Source organism: Oncorhynchus clarkii, chromosome 6, assembly GCF_045791955.1.
Source record: "Oncorhynchus clarkii lewisi isolate Uvic-CL-2024 chromosome 6, UVic_Ocla_1.0, whole genome shotgun sequence".
Classification (NCBI taxonomy): Eukaryota; Metazoa; Chordata; class Actinopteri; order Salmoniformes; family Salmonidae; genus Oncorhynchus; species Oncorhynchus clarkii.
Window position 1 is genome coordinate 78,836,119 of NC_092152.1, and position 21,280 is coordinate 78,857,398.

Sequence of the window (21,280 nt, forward strand, 5' to 3'; positions counted from 1 at the left end):
TTTTGGGTTGTGTTTTGGGTTGTGTTTTGCCCAGTGGGAACTGAATGGGGAGTTATTTTTATGTTTTGAAAGGGCTACAGTAAAGTAAAGTGTTTATATATTCCAAAATGATGTCGCAGTCAAATGAAAAATGACAACTGCTATCAGTGCCCATCCCTAATGGATATGAATAAAGATGTGTACAGAATATAACACAGAAAATAACAGAACGTCCACCACCACCACCGTAGTTGCTGGAAAGGACAATGTGAAAAGAAAATACCCGGCCAGAACAGTTTGAACAGAAAGGGTACGTCCACAGAAACAAGACACCCACACTGCTAGTATTTGTTGAGGCCATAACAACACACCACCTTTGTCGGACACATTTCATTTCTGTGCCTGACACATTGGATTACGTCTCTAAATTATGGCCGGTGTTGGTTCCAATCTGTCTCTGGTTCTTTAATAGCGCACGAGATGAGATATGACTGAAATGCGGAAAAACCATGGCAATATATTTCCTTTTCTGTTTTATATCCTTCAGTGAGCAAGACATGCTTTGTTTTCTCCTTCTATCTGTCTCTCTGTCCCTCTGTCTCTGTCTCTCTGTCCCTCTGTCTCTGTCCCTCTGTCTCTGTCTCTCTGTCCCTCTGTCTCTCTGTCCCTCTGTCTCTGTCTCTCTCTCTGTCTGTCTCTCTGTCTCTCTGTCCCTCTGTCTGTCTCTCTGTCTCTCTGTCTCTGTCTCTCTGTCCCTCTGTCTCTGTCTCTGTCTCTCTCTCTGTCTGTCTCTCTGTCTCTCTGTCCCTCTGTCTGTCTCTCTGTCTCTCTGTCTCTCTCTCTCTGTCCATCTGTCTCTGCCTCTCTGTCTCCCTGTCCCTCTGTCTCTGTCTCTCTGTGTCTGTCACTGTCTCTTTCTCTGTCTGTCTCTCTGTCTCTCTGTCCCTCTGTCTGTCTCTCTGTCTCTCTGTCTCTCTCTCTCTGTCCCTCTGTCTCTGTCTCTCCGTCTCTCTGTCTCTCTGTCCCTCTGTCTCTGTCTCTGTCTCTCTGTCCCTCTGTCTCTGTCTCTCTGTCTCTCTGTCTCTCTTTATCTGTCTCTCTGTCCCTCTGTCTCTGTCCCTCTGTCTCTGTCTCTCTCTCTCCAGGACCAGCTGGCGAGTTATGATATCAACGGGAACGACCATGATCCAACTCCTCGTTATGATTCTAGCAACGAGAACAAGTGAGAGCAAACATCCTTCAGTCCCCATCCTATCCCTCTATCCTTCATTTATTCCCTCCCTCTCCGTCCTTCTACGTCATCACTTCATTCCTTCACCTATCCATCCATCCTTATATTCCTCATGTATTTATTCCCCTGTCCCTCTATCCATCATCCATCACTCTATTCCCTCTTCACCTATCCATCCATCCTTATATTCCCTCTTCCCCTCTCCTTATCCTTATCCATCCTTCCATTCCCTCTTCCCCCCTCCTTATCCTTATCCATCCTTCCATTCCCTCTTCCCCTCTCCTTATCCTTATCCATCCTTCCATTCGCTCTTCCCCTCTCCTTATCCTTATCCATCCTTCCATTCCCTCTTCCCCTCTCCTTATCCTTATCCATCCTTCCATTCCCTCTTCCCCTCTCCTTATCCTTATCCATCCTTCCATTCCCTCTTCCCCTCTCCTTATCCATCCTTCCATCCATCCTTCCATTCCCTCTTCCCCTCTCCTTATCCATCCTTCCATTCCCTCTTCTCTCCTTATCCATCCTTCCATTCCCTCTTCCCCTCTCCTTATCCATCCTTCCATTCCTTCTTCCCCTCTCCTTATCCATCCTTCCATTCACTCTTTCCACTCACCCCTCCATTACTTGCACCCCTTTCTATTCCCCGTTCCCCATCCCCACGTACCTCCAGTCCTCCATCCTTCTATTCCTCCATATTTCCTTCCATCTATCCCAATGTACCTTTACTATGTACCTTTATCACTCTTTTCCTCCATCCCTCCATCTCTCCATCAACCCATCCCTTGGGCTATTGATGTCACACTTCCCTACACCACGCTTCTGATGTGACCTAAATGACTCATGCACTGTTTTAATGTACATCATTATTAATATGGTACTTTAATGAAACACTTTGACTTTCATCTCTGGTGGATGTGGCTGGGTGTACATATGCTGCCTTGTAGGGTCTCTCTCTCTCTCTGTCTGAGGTCTACAGGCTGGCTAATGAATATAAACAGCACACAAAGACAACTTTGAAATGTGACAGGAAAATGTGATGGCCTTGAAATGTGACAGGAAATTGTGATGGCCTTGAAATGTGACAGGAAAATGTGATGGCCTTGAAATATGACAGGAAAATGTGATGGCCTTGAAATGTGACAGGAAAATGTGATGGCCTTGAAATGTGACAGGAAAATGTGATGGCCTTGAAATGTGACAGGAAAATGTGATGGCCTTGAAATGTGACAGGAAAATGTGATGGCCTTGAAATATGACAGGAAAATGTGATGGCCTTGAAATGTGACAGGAACATGTGATGGCCTTGAAATGTGACAGGAAAATGTGATGGCCTTGAAATGTGTCCCCCAGCTGCAGTGCACCACTGTTTTATTTGTCATTGAACCTCGTGTTGTTTTTATCATACTTGTCCCACTGGAACATCCAACATTCCATTGGTGACGATTTGAGCAACTTGCTATGAAATAGTTTGACCTGATTTGTGACCTACTTTATTCTATTATACGTATTCAGTTACACACATGTCTCATCTATGGTTATAAACTGACTCCAGACCAGATAGACTAGTCACTCATCATATCCTGTTGTGTATTCAGTTACACACATGTCTCATCTATGGTTATAAACTGACTCCAGACCAGATAGACTAGTCACTCATCATATCCTGTTGTGTATTCAGTTACACACATGTCTCATCTATGGTTATAACACACATGACTATTGTTATAAACCAGACTAGTCATCATCATATCCTGTTGTGTATTCTAGTCACTCTGATCATATCCTGTTGTGTATTCAGTTTGAGAGTTACTTATTCAGTTACACAAATGTCTCATCTATGGTTATAAACTGACTCCAGACTAGATAGACTAGTCACTCATCATATCCTGTTGTGTATTCAGTTACACACATGTCTCATCTATGGTTATAAACTGACTCCAGACCAGATAGACTAGTCACTCATCATATCCTGTTGTGTATTCAGTTAGACAAACGTCTCATCTATGGTTAGAAACAGACTCCAGACCAGACAGACTAGTCACACATCATATCCTGTTGTGTATTCAGTTAGACAAATGTCTCATCTATGGTTATAAACTGACTCCAGACCAGATAGACTAGTTAGAAACAGACTCCAGACCAGACAGACTAGTCACACATCATATCCTGTTGTGTATTCAGTTGCTATCATCATGTTTCTTATTGCTGCACTGAAGGCATTTCTGTCACAACACAAACTTCACCAAGCAATCAAATTAATCTGGAGTCTTGTTGACAAGCAAACAAACCCAAAAGGTCTTTATTGATGTTCTCCTCCATCTCTCTCCCCTTCACATCTCTCTCTCTGTATAGTGTAATTCACCCCTGGCTGTAGAGGGAAACGTAATTGGGATCAGGGGGAGAGGGAAAAAAACTATTAAAGAGAAAGCCATTCATGTCGTTTCTCTGTCACCCAGCCTTGGTGAGATGAGTTCCCTGGATGCACCTGGACTGGGGTGAGATTAGTGTGTGTGTGTGTGTGTGTGTGTGTGTGTGTGTGTGTGTGTGTGTGTGTGTGTGTGTGTGTGTGTGTGTGTGTGTGTGTGTGTTTGTGTGTGTGTGTGTGTGTGTGTGTGTGTGTGTGTGTGTGTGTGTGTGTGTGTGTGTGTGTGTGTGTGTGTGTGTTGTGTGTGTGTGTGTGTGTGCATTGGTATACAGGCCTGATCTCTCTCCTCTTAAACTCATTACTGCGTGGCCTAACAGGAGGCGATGTGACACCATGTTTTGTAATCCACCATGTTTGGCCACACATACATTTTCAAACAAGGCGACCAGCTGCACTGCAGGGGAGTGAACAGCATACTGGTCCACGTACTCACCTCAGTTCTCGCTTTCTCGGGAGAAAGGACTGGAACAACACTCCTTGTAGTTCTCCTCTCTTTATCTGTTTCTCTCCATCACGCTCTCACTAATTCCACATCTCAGTTGAAGGCTGAAATTCACCTTTTACAGTTTCAGTAGATCTCTGTATTCAGTACGATAACGTCTTTGTCACTTCCTTACTTAAAACTTCACAACATTTTCTCATCTCATCTTTTCTCTTCTCAATCATTTTTTCATCTCAATATTTTCTCATCTAATTTCTCTTTAAAACATCTATTTGGTGAGTCTGGTTTGTTTTTGTGAAGAGGTGAAGTAAGAGGTTTTTCATGTCTCTAGCTGGTGAAACAGTCATTATCCAGTAGCCGTCGGTCCCTTGGTGCTGTAGACTCCTATCAGGTGTGTTAACATGCTGTGATAAAGAGCGTAGGGAAGGAGAAAGAGAGAGAGAGAGAGAGAAAAGAAGGGAATGAGGAAGAGTGTCAGGTGTTGAATATTCACTCCTCCACCACCTGCTGAGCCTGTGAAGAGAGGATAACCTTTACTTCATTCCAGAGGTGGACTGATCCCTTCTGTTTGTGTGATATGTAAATGAAGAGTGGGAGATGAAATGCTTAGTATAGACCTTCAACTCTTTCAGTCCTTTACTAGTCCTTATGTTTAGTGACGGTATTACCCTGGACAGCCTCGAAAAGGACGGACCCTTCTGAGCCTGGGTCCTGGTACACTATTAGAAAAAAGGGTTCCAAAAGGGTTCTTTGGATGTTCCCATTGGAGAACCCTTTTAGGTTCCATGTAGAACCCTCTGTGGGAAGGGTTTTACATGAAACCCAAAAGGGTTCTACCTGGAACCAAAAAGGGTTCTTCAAAGGGTTCTCTTATGGGAACAGCCAAAGAACCATTCTAGGTTTTTATATAGCACCTTTTTTTCTAAGAGTGTAGTAAAGTTTCTTCCTTGTAGGGAATTGTTCCCTGTGCTTCTGCTTGTGATTGTTGTTTGGTCGAGGCACGGTTACTGCAAAATCACTTTGTGACAACTGCTTTATAAATAGGATTTATTTGATTGGAGCCATTTTAGATAAGGTAGATGTATGTGCCAGCACTACCATAAGATAACATTCATTTACATTGGAATGAGTTTCTGTATGACAGCATTCCATCATGTAGTTCTCCTGGGCTAATACTAGCCATACTGATGAAAAACGTTCCTCTTCTTGCTCCATCTCTCCTCGGTTCTTTTTCTCTCCAGACATGGGACGCGGTGTGCCGGTGAGGTTGCAGCTGTGGCCAATAACTCCCACTGCATTGTGGGAATTGCATACAATGCACGCATTGGAGGTATAGTATCCTCTCCTCTCCTCTCCTCTCCTCTCCTCTCCTCTCCTCTCAGACAGAATTATTCTGCACGTGTGCACCAGATTAACCTTGACTTGTCCTGCTCTGTGTAAAAAGTGTGTGTGAGAGGTGTAATAAGAATGTTTCTCTAGCTTGCAGCGCTAAGTTGTGGACATTCATGCGTTCACAAGGCATTAATCCCGGCGCGGTTTCTGTGATGTCAAATGTCGAGTGTTTTTAATCAAAGGACAGAATCTCACGTCCCCTCCCACTGTCTTGTCTTCTCTGCAGCTGTGCTGAAAGCGCAGGCATTTTTGTCTTTCTCCCTCTCTCTTTTTCCATTCATCCATCTCTCTATCTCCCTCTCTCTTTGTCTTTCTCTCTCTCTCTTTTTCCATTCATCCATCTCTCTATCTCCCTCTCTCTTTGTCTTTCTCTCTCTCTCTTTTTCCATTCATCCATCTCTCTATCTCCCTCTCTCTTTCTTCTCTCACCCCATTGATCCCTCTCTCGTTTTAAACATATTTCTCTCTCTTTCTCTATTTCATCTCTTTATAACCCTCTCTCTCATCTGCAGATGTCTGGAATGGTACAAGTAGCCTTTACAGTACTATAGTGTAGTGAATGGTACCAGTAGCCTGTACAGTACTATAGTGTAGTGAATGGTGCAAGTAGTCTTTGCAGTACTATAGTGTAGTGAATGGTGCAAGTAGCCTTTACAGTACTATAGTTAGTGAATGGTGCAAGTAGCCTTTAGAGTACTATAGTTAGTGAATGGTGCAAGTAGCCTTTACAGTACTATAGTTAGTGAATGGTGCAAGTAGCCTTTGCAGTACTATAGTGTAGTGACTGGTACCAGTAGCCTTTACAGTACTATAGTGTAGTGAATGGTACCAGTAGCCTTTACAGTACTATAGTGTAGTGAATGGTACCAGTAGCCTTTACAGTACTATAGTGTAGTGAATGGTACACATAGCCTTTACAGTACTATAGTGTAGTGAATGGTACAAGTAGTATTTACAGTACTATAGTGTAGTGAATGGTACAAGTAGCCTTTACAGTACTATAGTGTAGTGAATGGTACCAGTAGCCTTTACAGTACTATAGTGTAGTGAAGGGTACAAGTAGTCTTTACAGTACTATAGTGTAGTGAATGGTACAAGTAGCATTTACAGTACTATAGTATAGTGAATGGTACAAGTAGCCTTTACAGTACTATAGTATAGTGAATGGTACAAGTAGCCTTTACAGTACTATAGTGTAGTGAATGGTACAAGTAGCCTTTACAGTACTATAGTGTAGTGAAGGGTACAAGTAGTCTTTACAGTACTATAATGTAGTGAATGGTACAAGTAGCCTTTACAGTACTATAGTATAGTGAATGGTACAAGTAGCCTTTACAGTACTATAGTATAGTGAATGGTACAAGTATCCTTTACAGTACTATAGTGTAGTGAATGGTACCAGTAGTCTTTACAGTACTATAGTGTAGTGAATGGTACACGTAGTCTTTACAGTACTATAGTGTAGTGAATGGTACAAGTAGTCTTTACAGTACTATAGTGTAGTGAATGGTACAAGTAGCCTTTACAGTGCTATAGTGTAATGAATGGTACAAGTAGCCTTTACAGTACTATAGTGTAGTGAATGGTACCAGTAGCCTTTACAGTACTATAGTGTAGTGAATGGTACCAGTAGTCTTTACAGTACTGTAGTGTAGTGAATGGTACCAGTAGCCTTTACAGTACTATAGTATAGTGAATGGTACAAGTATCCTTTACAGTACTATAGTGTAGTGAATGGTACCAGTAGTCTTTACAGTACTATAGTGTAGTGAATGGTACACGTAGTCTTTACAGTACTATAGTGTAGTGAATGGTACAAGTAGTCTTTACAGTACTATAGTGTAGTGAATGGTACAAGTAGCCTTTACAGTGCTATAGTGTAATGAATGGTACAAGTAGCCTTTACAGTACTATAGTGTAGTGAATGGTACCAGTAGCCTTTACAGTACTATATTGTAGTGAATGGTACCAGTAGTCTTTACAGTACTGTAGTGTAGTGAATGGTACCAGTAGCCTTTACAGTACTATAGTGTAGTGAATGGTACCAGTAGCCTTTACAGTACTATATTGTAGTGAATGGTACCAGTAGCCTTTACAGTACTATAGTGTAGTGAATGGTACAAGTAGCCTTTACAGTACTATAGTGTAGTGAATGGTGCAAGTAGCCTTTACAGTACTATAGTGTAGTGAATGGTACCAGTAGCCTGTACAGTACTATAGTGTAGTGAATGGTACCAGTAGTCTTTACAGTACTGTAGTGTAGTGAATGGTACCAGTAGCCTTTACAGTACTATAGTGTAATGAATGGTACCAGTAGCCTTTACAGTACTATAGTGTAGTGAATGGTACCAGTAGCCTTTACAGTACTATAGTGTAGTGAATGGTACCAGTAGCCTTTACAGTACTATAGTGTAGTGAATGGGACCAGTAGTCTTTACAGTACTATAGTGTAGTGAATGGTACAAGTATCCTTTACAGTACTATAGTATAGTGAATGATACAAGTAGCCTTTACAGTACTATAGTGTAGTGAATGGTACCAGTAGTCTTTACAGTACTATAGTGTAGTGAATGGTACACGTAGTCTTTACAGTACTATAGTGTAGTGAATGGTACCAGTAGCCTTTACAGTACTATAGTGTAGTGAATGGTACCAGTAGCCTTTACAGTACTATATTGTAGTGAATGGTACCAGTAGCCTTTACAGTACTATAGTGTAGTGAATGGTACAAGTAGCCTTTACAGTACTATAGTGTAGTGAATGGTGCAAGTAGCCTTTACAGTACTATAGTGTAGTGAATGGTACCAGTAGCCTTTACAGTACTATAGTGTAGTGAATGGTACCAGTAGTCTTTACAGTACTGTAGTGTAGTGAATGGTACCAGTAGCCTTTACAGTACTATAGTGTAATGAATGGTACCAGTAGCCTTTACAGTACTATAGTGTAGTGAATGGTACCAGTAGCCTTTACAGTACTATAGTGTAGTGAATGGTACCAGTAGTCTTTACAGTACTATAGTGTAGTGAATGGAATCAGTAGTCTTTACAGTACTGTAGTGTAGTGAATGGTACAAGTAGTCTTTACAGTACTATAGTGTAGTGAATGGTACAAGTAGTCTTTACAGTACTATAGTGTAGTGAATGGTACCAGTAGCCTTTACATTACTATAGTGTAGTGAATGGTACCAGTAGTCTTTACAGTACTATAGTGTAGTGAATGGTATGGTTCTAACTTCTAGGGTTCTAGGTTCTAGATGGGCTCTAGATTATATAATTTACACAAACCAGTTATTGATGCATGGGCTTGCCTGCCATGCAATATTGTGATGGCTAAAACCCTTTTAGGTTTTAAGTTAGGCTAAACTACATTATATTTCTCCAACACTCATCTTACTCAGTAGAACTGTTGGTTTGCCCTCTGTGGACCCTGTCCCTTTTCATTAATCCCTCCTCTCTGATTTTCCTCATCTGCTTCAAGTCAGTGTATTTGTACTCTCTCTCTCTGTCTCTCGCTCTCTCTTCTATCTTCTCTCTCCTCTCTCTCTCTCCCTCTCTTTTCTTTCTCTCTCTCTTCTCTCTTGTTCGCCCTCTCTTTTCTCTCTCTCATGCTATCTGTCTCTCTCTCTCTCTCTCTCTCTCTCTCTCTCTCTCTCTCTCTCTCTCTCTATCCTCTCTCTCTCACTCTCCCTTGCTCGGTCTCTCTCTCTCTCTCTCTCTCTCTCTCTCTCTCTCTATCCTCTCTCTCTCACTCTCCCTTGCTCGGTCTCTCTCTCTCTCTCTCTCTCTCTCTCTCTCTCTCTCTCTCTATCCTCTCTCTCTCACTCTCCCTTGCTCGGTCTCACTCTCTCTCTCTCTCGCTCTCTATCCTCTCTCTCCTTTCTTCTTTACAGTGAGGTTTCTCTTGTGAACGCAGCTCTCATCAGGTCTGTATCCCCCCAACCCCCAAAGGAACAACAGGAGAGGGCATAACAAACCAATACAAACACCATAACACTCCCCCTACCCCCTTGTTCCCCTTTCATCACCAACCCTCCCCAAGGCACAACTTCAATGATATTTCTCTCTGTCGCTCCAAAATAAAAAGTGACTTAAACAAGATACCATACTAGATTACCTACCGTGGCTGTGAGAGCTATGCTATTGCTGGAACAAATTTTTCTGTTTTGATTTAGTAGAATCAGGTGTGTTGGTTGTTAGTGTGTCTGTGGGGGGTTTGGGGTGGGTGAAGAGGGCCGTGGGTTTGTTATGGTGTTCGTATTGGTTTGTTACGCCCTCTCCTATTGTTCCTCTGCTAACACAGAAAAGTCCATTTCTATAATGGGAAAGACACTTGACACACAGGTGTGTGTATCTGATGGATTGTGAGATATGGGCGACGAGAGACTATTCAAGAAATAATCATCCTCCACAACCGTACAGAAAGATGCTCTTGTCAAATAGTAATTTCTAGATCCAGCACACATTTCCTTTATCTTCCTCTCCTGCCAAATACAGAACTAGAACTCTGGCATGGCAACCATCGTCAGAGGAATGCATGCGTATCCCTCGCATTAAAAAACTTCTGGACTTCCTGGTTGTAACCTTGTGAGACACATCAGGAGCCTCTTAGTTTTCTTCATGCACCATGGCAACAGAACCATGACGCTCACTCACTCACTCACTCACTCACTCACTCACTCACTCACTCACTCACTCACACACTCACACTCACTCACTCACACACACACACACACACACACACACACACACACACACACACACACACACACACACACACACACACACACACACACAGTTGGAATCCTTGATGGAGGCCTGTGTCTAATGGAGTAATGGATTCAATAAAGTAATTATAGATTGACCACAGAAACACTGTTTGTTAGTGTGTGTGTGTGTGTGTGTGTGTGTGTGTGTGTGTGTGTGTGTGTGTGTGTGTGTGTGTGTGTGTGTGTGTGTGTGTGTGTGTGTGTGTATGTAACTGGAGGCAATGCTGGCGGAGGGCCAGAGTAAATGTTGTCAAAGCGGATTCCACCCGTTGACTTCATAGCTTATTGCTATTGCTTTTTAACCTAGCTGTCTGAACAGGCTCTCTGTTTGAATTTACCACACACACACACACACGAACATGCACACACACACACACACACACACACACACACACACACACACACACACACACACACACACACACACACACACACACACACACACGTTATGTTCTTCTATCTTTGTGGGGACCTAAAATGTATTTCCATTCAATATCCTTTTTTTCCTAACCCCTAACCCTAAACCTTTACCCTAATTCTGACCCTAACCATAATTGTAAACCTAAAACCTAAGCTTAAAATAGCCTTTGTTCTCATGGGGACTTGGGTAATGTCCCCACGGGGAGAATTTTCCTTGTTTTACTATCCTTGTGGGGACTTTTGTGGATTTTTGGTCCCCACAAGGCATTTTTCTTATTTTGTTGCCTCACAACCTGGAATTAAAATAGATTTTTGGGGGGTTTGTATAATTGGATTTACACAACATGCCTACCACTTTGAAGATGCAAAATATTTATATTGTGAAACAAACAAGAAATAAGACAAAAAAATGAAATTCTCAATTGGATTGAGGTCTGTGCTTTGACTAGGCCAAGACATTTAAATGTTTCCTCTTAAACTACTCAAGTGTTGCTTTAGCAGTATACTTAGGGTCATTGTCCTGCTGGAAGTTGAACCTCCGTCCCAGTCTCAATCTCTGGAAGACTGAAACAGGTTTCCCTCAAGAATTTCCCTGTATTTAGCGCCATCCATCATTCCTTTAATTCTGACCAGTTTCCCAGTCCCTGTTGATGAAAAACATCCCCACAGCATGATGCTGCCACCACCATGCTTCACTGTGGGGATAGTGTTCTCGGGGTGATGAGATGTGTTGGGTTTGCGCCAGACATAGCATTTTCCTTGATGGCCAGAAAGTTCAATTTTAGTCTCATCTGACCAGAGTACCTTCTTCCATATGTTTGGGGAGTCTCCCACATGCCTTTTGGCAAACACCAAACGTGTGTGCTTATTTTTTTCTTTATAAGCAATAGCTTTTTTTCTGGCCACTCTTCCGTAAGGCCCAGCTCTGTGGAGTGTACGGCTTAAAGTGGTCCTATGGACAGATACTCCAGTCTCTGCTGTGGAGCTTTGCAGCTCCTTCAGGTCTATCTTTGTTCTCTTTGTTGCCTCTGATTAATGCCCTCCTTGTCTGGTCCATGAGTTTTGGTGGGCGACCCTCTCTTGGCAGGTTTGTTGTGGTGCCATATTCTTTCCATTTTTTAATAATGGATTTAACGGTGCTCCGTGGGAAGTTTCAGATGTTTTTTTAGAACCCAACCCTGATCTCTTTCTCCACAACTTTGTCCCTGATCTGTTTGGAGAGCTCCTTGGTCTTCATGGTACCGCTTGCTTGGTGGTGCCCCTTGCTTAGTGGTGTTGCAGACTCTGGGGCCTTTCAGAGAAGGTGTATATATACTGAGACAGATCATGTGACACTTAGATTGCACACAGGTGGACTTTATTTAACTAATTATGTGACTTCTGAAGGTAATTGGTTGCACCAGATCATATTTAGGGGCTTCATAGCAAAGTGCGTGAATATATATGCACGCACAAACAAGTCTTTTTTTCCATTTTACTTCATTAGTTGGACTACATGAAATCCAAATATAAATCAATTTAAAATACAGGTTGTAATGCAACAAAATAGGAATAACACCAAGGGGGATGAATACTTTTGCAAGGCACTTTAAGAACCAACCCACCAACACACACACACACACACACACACACACACACACACACACACACACACACACACACACACACACACACACAAAATATCACAAAGAACTGCTGGTTCAATACTGCCATGTCTTTTTTGGACAGAGTTGCCCTTACAGAAAAAAACTATATATTTCACGTGAAATTTCACATAGGAAGTCTTGTGTGTTTTTGGAACACTTCACATGTGATCATATGTTTTCACATGTGTAGTTTCATGTTATCACATGTTGCTTTACATGTTGTCACATGTTATCACATAAACTTCACATAAGATCACGTGATCACATGAAAACGTGTTTTTGGAACACTTCACATCTGGTCACATGAGAATTTCATGTGGTTTTTCCATAAGGGTGTTGTCGTATGTACTTTATATTAGATACATTTATGTCACTCTGTATTCCAGTTGAATTGCTTGTTAGCACATTGGTGTTCTTAACAGCTGTCGCCAGGAATAGAAGGGAATGTCTTGGGCACCTGCGAGCCTCTAAATAACTACAATAAAATGTATTGGAACAGATTTGCCAGCTTGTAATTGAGGGAAATTGTTTTGCTAATGCAAACAAACAGCCTTTATGAGTGAGCCCCTGCTTTATAATTTGTTTTACGCTCAGAACATCCTCCAGAACTTTTCACTCACTCACTCACTCTCTCCCTCTCTCTCTCTCTCTCTCTCTCTCTCTCTCTCTCTCTCTCTCTCTCTCTCTCTCTCTCTCTCTGCTCCCCCCCTTTGGGAACATACTGTTCATTTTTAAATGAGGAGATGGGTGGATGGAGGAGTGAACTCAATGGAGGGTTGGAGTAGAGTTAGAGGGATGGATGGAGGGGAAAGGGGGAGAGAGAGTCTTGCCGGGGTACAGCGAGTAGAGATCTATCCATGTAACCCACACACACACAAGCACACACACACACACACACACACGCATACACACACACGCACACACACACACACACACACACACACACACACACACGCGCGCGCACACGCACACACTCACACACACACACACACCACACACACACACAGTCTTTTTCACACACCCTCTTGCCGGCTGTGTTGTTTGACAATAAATATGTGTTTAGAGTGGAAGATAAAGCAGAAGAGGAGGGCTGAACCAAACAACAGAGTGAAACTGTGTCTTGGTGCTTCAGTAAAGGGAATGCATGTGTCGGCATAGTTTCACATTGGTCCCACTTTTCTCTGAGTTCTCAGCGGTCGCCTAGCTGGCAGCAAAGGCTTCTGATTATAATCATGCCATGTTGACCATGAGTGGGATCTTAATTCTGCCCTCAAACCCTTTGGCCCTGTTTCAATTCTATAAAGCGACATCGTTTGTTGGTTCGTTAGTTTGTTAGTTTGTTAATTTGTTGTTTTTTGGTTAGTTGGCTGGTTCCTTCCTTCCTTCCTTCCTTCCTTCCTTCCTTCCTTCCTTCCTTCCTTCCTTACTTCCTTCCTCGGTGTAATCACTGATCTGACTAATCGTTATCAAAGCTATGTGAATATATCCTGGCTCTCAACTATCCAACATGTGTATTTTGAGGGGACCCAAGGTAGACTAGCTGTTACTGAAGCTGAACACACACAAACAAAACAAATACGCTGACTCATTCTTTTAAACGGCAAGTCACCTTTGGACACAAATATCTGCTAAATGACCATCTATTTGTTATTGTAAAACACTTTATGACAACGATTTTAAAAAAGTGACTTATAAATGCATTTGATTGGTTGAGCGATTCATTGTTTTATTTATTGATTTATTGATTGGTTGATTGATATTGGTTGTGTAACTGTGAGTAGGTATTCGTATGCTGGATGGTGATGTGACAGATGTAGTAGAGGCGAAGTCCCTCGGTGTCAGACCTGACTACATAGACATCTACAGCGCCAGCTGGGGACCTGACGACGATGGAAAGACTGTGGACGGACCAGGGCCTCTGGCCAAACAGGCCTTCGAGATGGGCATCAAAAAGGTGAAGTATGGTCTATAACCACGTTTCCATCCACAGTTTTATGTGAGTAAAGTCATATAGAATTAAAAAAGACTGCTGTGCTGAAAACCGGATGTTTCGGTACAGTTTTCTGAATGGCGACAGATCATCTGTTCGTTTGACATGGTGGGATCTTTTTGTGCAGGTAAAATTCATTTTGCGAGAAATGCTGGTGGAAATGCCTTTATGCGCAAATATTGATATAATAACCATCACATTGAAGTAAACTTGGAGTCACATGATGATATGTTGTGTGGTCCTCCCACTACGACTCAGGAAACCATGTAGTTGATGAGGCTACAGATGAAATAAGTAACGATGAACTTCACAGGGTGGTGAAAGTGCACGATGATGAGCTTGATGCTTCTTTCCGTTAAATATCGAGGGTGACATGATGATAGGTGCTTGACTGCCGTTTGACAAATGTAAATATTCTTATCCATAATAATCTCATCATGGAGACGACCCTACCTGCACTGTATCTGTGAGCGCTTGGCTAGAGCACCAAGACCAGAGGAGGCACATTGCTATTTAACGCAACAGTTTTTATTTTTAAACTATCTGTAGAGTTGAAAATGTGATGAAAACACATTGAACTTTAGATGTTTATCGGATACCTGAAAACTTAAGCAAAAAGTAAATGTTGTGCACACGAACTCATAACTCACCGATTGTTTTGCGGAAACACACCACTGGTGGGATAATGTGCATATTTTCTTTCTTGATTTTAGAATATTCACATGAAAATCTGTTGACAATTGGATGGAAACCTAGTTTATAGCTAATCCCACCCTATGTATTGCCCAATGTAGCGCACTACACTGCTGTCGATGATACCCCATTCCCTGGGCCATATAGTGCACTACTGATAACCCCCTTTGGGCCGTATAGTGCACTACTGATAACCCCCTTTGGGCCGTATAGTGCACTACTGATAACCCCCTTTGGGCCGTATAGTGCACTACTGATAACCCCCTTTGGGCCGTATAGTGCACTACTGATAACCCCCTTTGGGCCATATAGTGCACTACTGATAACCCCCTTTGGGCCATATAGTGCACTACTGATAACCCCCTTTGGGCCGTATAGTGCACTACTGATAACCCCCTTTGGGCCGTATAGTGCACTACTGATAACCCCCTTTGGGCCGTATAGTGCACTACTGATAACCCCCTTTGGGCCGTATAGTGCACTACTGATAACCCCCTTTGGGCCATATAGTGCACTACTGATAACCCCCTTTGGGCCATATAGTGCACTACTGATGACCCCCTTTGGGCCATATAGTGCACTACTGATGACCCCCTTTGGGCCATATAGTGCACTACTGATGACCCCCTTTGGGCCATATAGTGCACTACTGATGACCCCCTTTGGGCCATATAGTGCACTACTGATGACCCCCTTTGGGCCATATAGTGCACTACTGATAACCCCCTTTGGGCCATATAGTGCACTACTGATGACCCCCTTTGGGCCATATAGTGCACTACTGATGACCCCCTTTGGGCCATATAGTGCACTACTGATAACCCCCTTTGGGCCATATAGTGCACTACTGATAACCCCCTTTGGGCCATATAGTGCACTACTGATAACCCCCTTTGGGCCATATAGTGCACTACTGATGATCCCCTTTGGGCCATATAGTGCACTACTGATAACCCACTTTGGGCCATATAGTGCACTACTGATGACCCCCTTTGGGCCATATAGTGCACTACTGATGATCCCCTTTGGGCCGTATAGTGCACTACTGATAATCCCCTTTGGGCCATATAGTGCACTACTGATGACCCCCTTTGGGCCATATAGTGCACTACTGATAATCCCCTTTGGGCCATATAGTGCACTACTGATAACCCCCTTTGGGCCATATAGTGCACTACTGATAACCCCCTTTGGGCCATATAGTGCACTACTGATGATCCCCTTTGCGCCATATAGTGCACTACTGATAACCCCCTTTGGGCCATATAGTGCACTACTTTAGACCAAACATTTGATCAAATGAAACCCAATTGTACTGCACTACTTTCTTACATGAGTGTTTCAATGACACCCTCCAATCCCTTCCTAGTGTACTACTTTGACTTGAGCAACTCAAATTACACCCTATTTCCCATGTAGTGCACTACTCCTGACCAGAGGAACTTTTGATCAGAAAACGTCATGAATTTAAGCCTTTGAGGAACATGATTTGCCCAAAATACCTCTTGAAATCAGTGTACAGAACTGCATCACTCAAATTAGATTAGACAGTAACAGGATCTCAATATGAGGCACTTGATTTCAAAAGGTATTTTGGAGCAAATCAATCTACTTAACCGAGTCACTCAAATGAAACGAATAAGGAAATGCAATTCCACTTGTTTAGCGCCCCCAGAAGTACAAAGTGAAAAGGACCTTATTGCTGTGTGGTATTGAACTTGGCCTCAACTCTGTTGAAAAACAGATTGCATTGATTCAGTGGAGCGCTAAGAGCACATTACATAACAAAGAGAAAAGTGTTTTTGGGGGGGATGTACGAAGCCCATCTACAATGGAGATAGTTTTAACGAGAAAGACGTATTTTTCAAATCAACTTTCAATGTCTACTGATATCCTTTTCACACTATCGTGCTGAACCAAACTGTGCAGGCTCGGGTATCTTCTTTTCAAGTTGTATTTCTCAACAACTATGATGGATGAGTAACCCAGCTTGATCTTCTCTGTTTGGCTCAGTTGTTCACATCTGTCCCTCTCTCCCTCTCAAACAGGGCCCTAAAGGGTCTGGGCTCCATTTTAGTTCACATCTGTCCCTCTCTCCCTCTCAAACAGGGCTCTAAAGGGTCTGGGTTCCATCTTAGTTCACATCTGTCCCTCTCTCCCTCTCAAACAGGGCCCTAAAGGGTCTGGGCTCCATCTTAGTTCACGTCTGTCCTTCTCTCCCTCTCAAACAGGGCCCTAAAGGGTCTGGACTCCATCTTAGTTCACATCTGTCCCTCTCTCCCTCTCAAACAGGGCCCTAAAAGGGTCTGGGCCCCATCTTAGTTCACATCTGTCCCTCTCTCCCTCTCAAACAGGAACCTAAAGGGTCTGGACTCCATCTTAGTTCACATCTGTCCCTCTCTCCCTCTCAAACAGGAACCTAAAGGGTCTGGACTCCATCTTAGTTCACATCTGTCCCTCTCTCCCTCTCAAACAGGGCCCTAAAGGGTCTGGACTCCATCTTAGTTCACATCTGTCCCTCCCTCCCTCTCAAACAGGGCCCTAAAGGGTCTGGGCCCCATCTTAGTTCACATTTGTCCCTCTCTCCCTCTCAAACAGGAACCTAAAGTGTCTGGACTCCATCTTAGTTCACATCTGTCCCTCTCTCCCTCTCAAAACAGGGCCCTAAAGGGTCTGGGCTCCAACTTAGTTCACATCTGTCCCTCTCTCCCTCTCAAACAGGGCCCTAAAGGGTCTGGGCTCCATCTTAGTTCACATTTGTCCCTCTCTCCCTCTCAAACAGGGCCCTAAAGGGTCTGGGCCCCATCTTAGTTCACATCTGTCCCTCTCTCCCTCTCAAACAGGAACCTAAAGTGTCTGGGCTCCATCTTAGTTCACATCTGTCCCTCTCTCCCTCTCAAAACAGGGCCCTAAAGGGTCTGGGCTCCAACTTTGTTCACATCTGTCCCTCTCTCCCTCTCAAAACAGGGCCCTAAAGGGTCTGGGCTCCAACTTTGTTCACATCTGTCCCTCTCTCCCTCTCAAACAGGGCCCTAAAGGGTCTGGGCCCCATCTTAGTTCACATCTGTCCCTCTCTCCCTCTCAAACAGGGCCCTAAAGGGTCTGGGCTCCATCTTAGTTCACATCTGTCCCTCTCTCCCTCTCAAACAGGGCCGGAAGGGTCTGGGATCCATCTTTGTTTGGGCGTCGGGGAACGGCGGTCGCCAGGGCGACCACTGTTCATGTGATGGCTACACCAACAGCATCTACACCATCTCCATCTCCAGCACCACAGAGAACGGCAACAAGCCCTGGTACCTGGAGGTCTGCTCCTCCACACTGGCCACCACCTACAGCAGCGGGGAGTTCTATGACAGGAAGATAGTAAGTGTGTGTGTGTGTGTGTGTGCGCGCGTGTGCGTGTGTGCGCGCGTGTGCGTGTGTGTGTGTGTGTGCGTGTGTGTGTGTGTGTGTGTGTGTGTGTGTGTGTGCGTGCGTGCGTGCGTGCGTGCGTGCGTGCGTGTGTGTGTGTGTGTGTGTGTGTGTGCGTGCGTGCGTGTGTGTGAGTGCAAGCCCTAGTACTTGGAGGTCTGCTCTTCGTGGCAAGTTTTACGAAAGGAAAATAGTTGAGTTTTGAGGGAGTGTTGATGTTTAAATCAAGTGTGCCTTTGTCTGCTTTGCCATGGAAGGAAAGCTGTTTAGTTGCAGGGTTACAAACCATAAAAGCCCAGGAACGCTAGTACACATTATTATGGCATCCTTCATTCTGTCAAATGTGCATTTCCATCTAAGCAGATTAACATTCAGACTGCTATGATACAGTTCAGTGGCCAGACTCAAACACATGCACACACACTCTCACTCTCTTTCAGAAACATGCTATCATTCATTCTGGCATTCATAAACACACACACACACACACACACACACACACACACACACACACACACACACACACACACACACACACACACACACACTCACACACACACACACACACACACACACACACACACACACACACACACTCACACTCACACTCACACTCACACTCACACACACACACACACACACACACACACACACACACACACACACACACACACACACACACTCACACTCACACTCACACTCACACACACACACACACACACACACACACACACACACTCACACTCACACACACACACACTCACACACACACTCACAACACCATCCCCATATCATGTTTTTGATGTCCTCTGGGATAAGGGAATGGTGTAGCGTTGCCAAAGCACAGACATGCCACATCCATCAACTACACACTGTTTTCCCCCAACTACACAGAGATGGCCTCCCCTTACTGGAATTATGACAGCGTCAACAACTTGGACACAGCTCAAATGTGCTGTTTGTGTTGCTCTTTTTAACAAATATCCAGCATCCATTTTAATGAGGAAAGGTTGCTACTGGACAAGGCTAATATTTAGCCAGGCTTGTGCTTGACAGAGGAGAGGCATGCTGACCAAGTCACATAAGTTGCATGGACTCTCTGTGCAATAACAGTGTTTAAGAAGAGTTTTAATGACTACTTCATCTCAGTATCACACACATACAATTATCTGTAAGGTCCCTCAGCTGAGAAGTGAATTTCAAACATATTCAACCATAAAGACCAGGGAGGTTTTCCAATACTTCACAAAGAAGGGTACTTATTGGTAGATGGGTTTAAAAAAGCAGACATTCAATAGCCCTTTGAGCATTGTGTATTTATTAATAACACATTGGATGGTGTATCAATACACCCAGTCACTACAAAGATACAGGCGTCCTTCCTAACTCAGTTGCCTGAGAGGAAGGAAACCGCTCAGGGATTTCACCATGAGGCCATTGGTGACTTTAAAACAGTCACAGAGTTTAAATGGCTGTGATAAGAGAAAACTGAGGATCGATTAACAACGTTGTAGTTACTCCACAATACTAACCTAAATGACAGAGTGAATAGAAGGAAGCCTGTACAGAATAAAAATATTCCAAAACATGCATCCTGTTTGGAATAAGGTACTAAAGTAAAACTGCCCAAAAATTGGCTAAGAAATTCACTTTATGTCCTGAATACTAAGTGTTATGTTTTGGGCAAATCCAGCACACGTCACTGAGTACCACTCTTCATATTTTACAGCATGGTGGTGGCTGCATCATGTTATGGGTGTGCTTGTCATCACCAAGGACTATGGATTTTATAGGATACAAATAAATGGAATAGAGCTAGGCACAGGCAAAATCCTAGAGGAAAACCTTGTTCAGTCTGCTTTCCAACAGACACTGGAGACAAATTAAGGACAATAACCTAAAACACAAGGCCAAATATACACAGGAGGTGCTTACCAAGATTAAGAAGGAAAGCAATTCCACAAATTCACTTTTAACAAGGCACACTTATTAATTGAAATTCATTCCAGGTGACTACCTCATGAAGCTGGTTGAGAGAATACCAAGAATGTGCAAAGCTGTCATCAAGGCAAAGGCTGGCTACTTTAAAGAATCTCATATATAAAATATATTTTGATAAAATTGTAAAAATCACGAAAAACCTTTGAATGAGTAGTTATGACCAAACTTTTGACTGGTACTGTATGTAAATTAAATATTTCTCTATTTCATTTTCATTTGCAAAACAATTATTAGATATAAATATATATGTTTTGCTGATGCAACCTGGTATTGCCATGCCGTCTCCCATCCAAGTACTAACCAGGCCCAACATGTCTAAAAACGTGTTTTCACTTTGTCATTATAGGGTATTGTTTGTAGATGGGTAAGGGAAAATAATGATTAAATACATTTTGAATGCAGGCTGTAAAACAAAACAATGTGGAATTGGTCAAGGGGTATGAATACTTTCTGAAGGCCCTGTAAGTAGTTCATTGAATTTTCATAAAATTCAAATGTAGACTGGCTTACAGGTAGAGATAAAACAGATAGTGAGTATTTTGTGGGTGGAAACTTGGACAAAAGATAGATAGGTCTGTGTTTAGAGATGCTATATTGATGGATGCTAGTTAAATTAAATGTCAGGGTTGCGTTCACTACATTCCACAAATCTGAAAGTAGTGGATTGGTGGAGGCATAGGCTAGAGTTTTTATTTGTATTTATTTTAGATTACAGCACCAGGTATTCCAGGCTGTCTCCCATCCAAGTACTAACCAGGCCCGACTCTGCGGAGCTACTGAGATCAGAAAATATCAGGCGTGTTCAGGGTGGTATGGCCTCAAGTGTATTTAAAAAATAATAATTCTCCCCAAATTACGACCTTGGCTCATCGCTACAGTACAACT

General features: G+C 43.1%; 1 protein-coding gene across 1 annotated transcript in view; it reads left to right on the plus strand.

Moving 5' to 3' along the window:
• The window catches only part of LOC139411649 (proprotein convertase subtilisin/kexin type 6-like), a 93,530-nt gene that overhangs the window by 9,118 nt on the left and 63,132 nt on the right, over positions 1-21,280 (plus strand). Inside the window, exons 5-8 of the mRNA XM_071158257.1 lie at positions 1,125-1,201; positions 5,319-5,407; positions 14,082-14,254; positions 18,134-18,346. Of these exons, the coding sequence (XP_071014358.1) occupies positions 1,125-1,201; positions 5,319-5,407; positions 14,082-14,254; positions 18,134-18,346 (552 nt within the window). The remainder of the gene's footprint in view (positions 1-1,124; positions 1,202-5,318; positions 5,408-14,081; positions 14,255-18,133; positions 18,347-21,280) is intronic.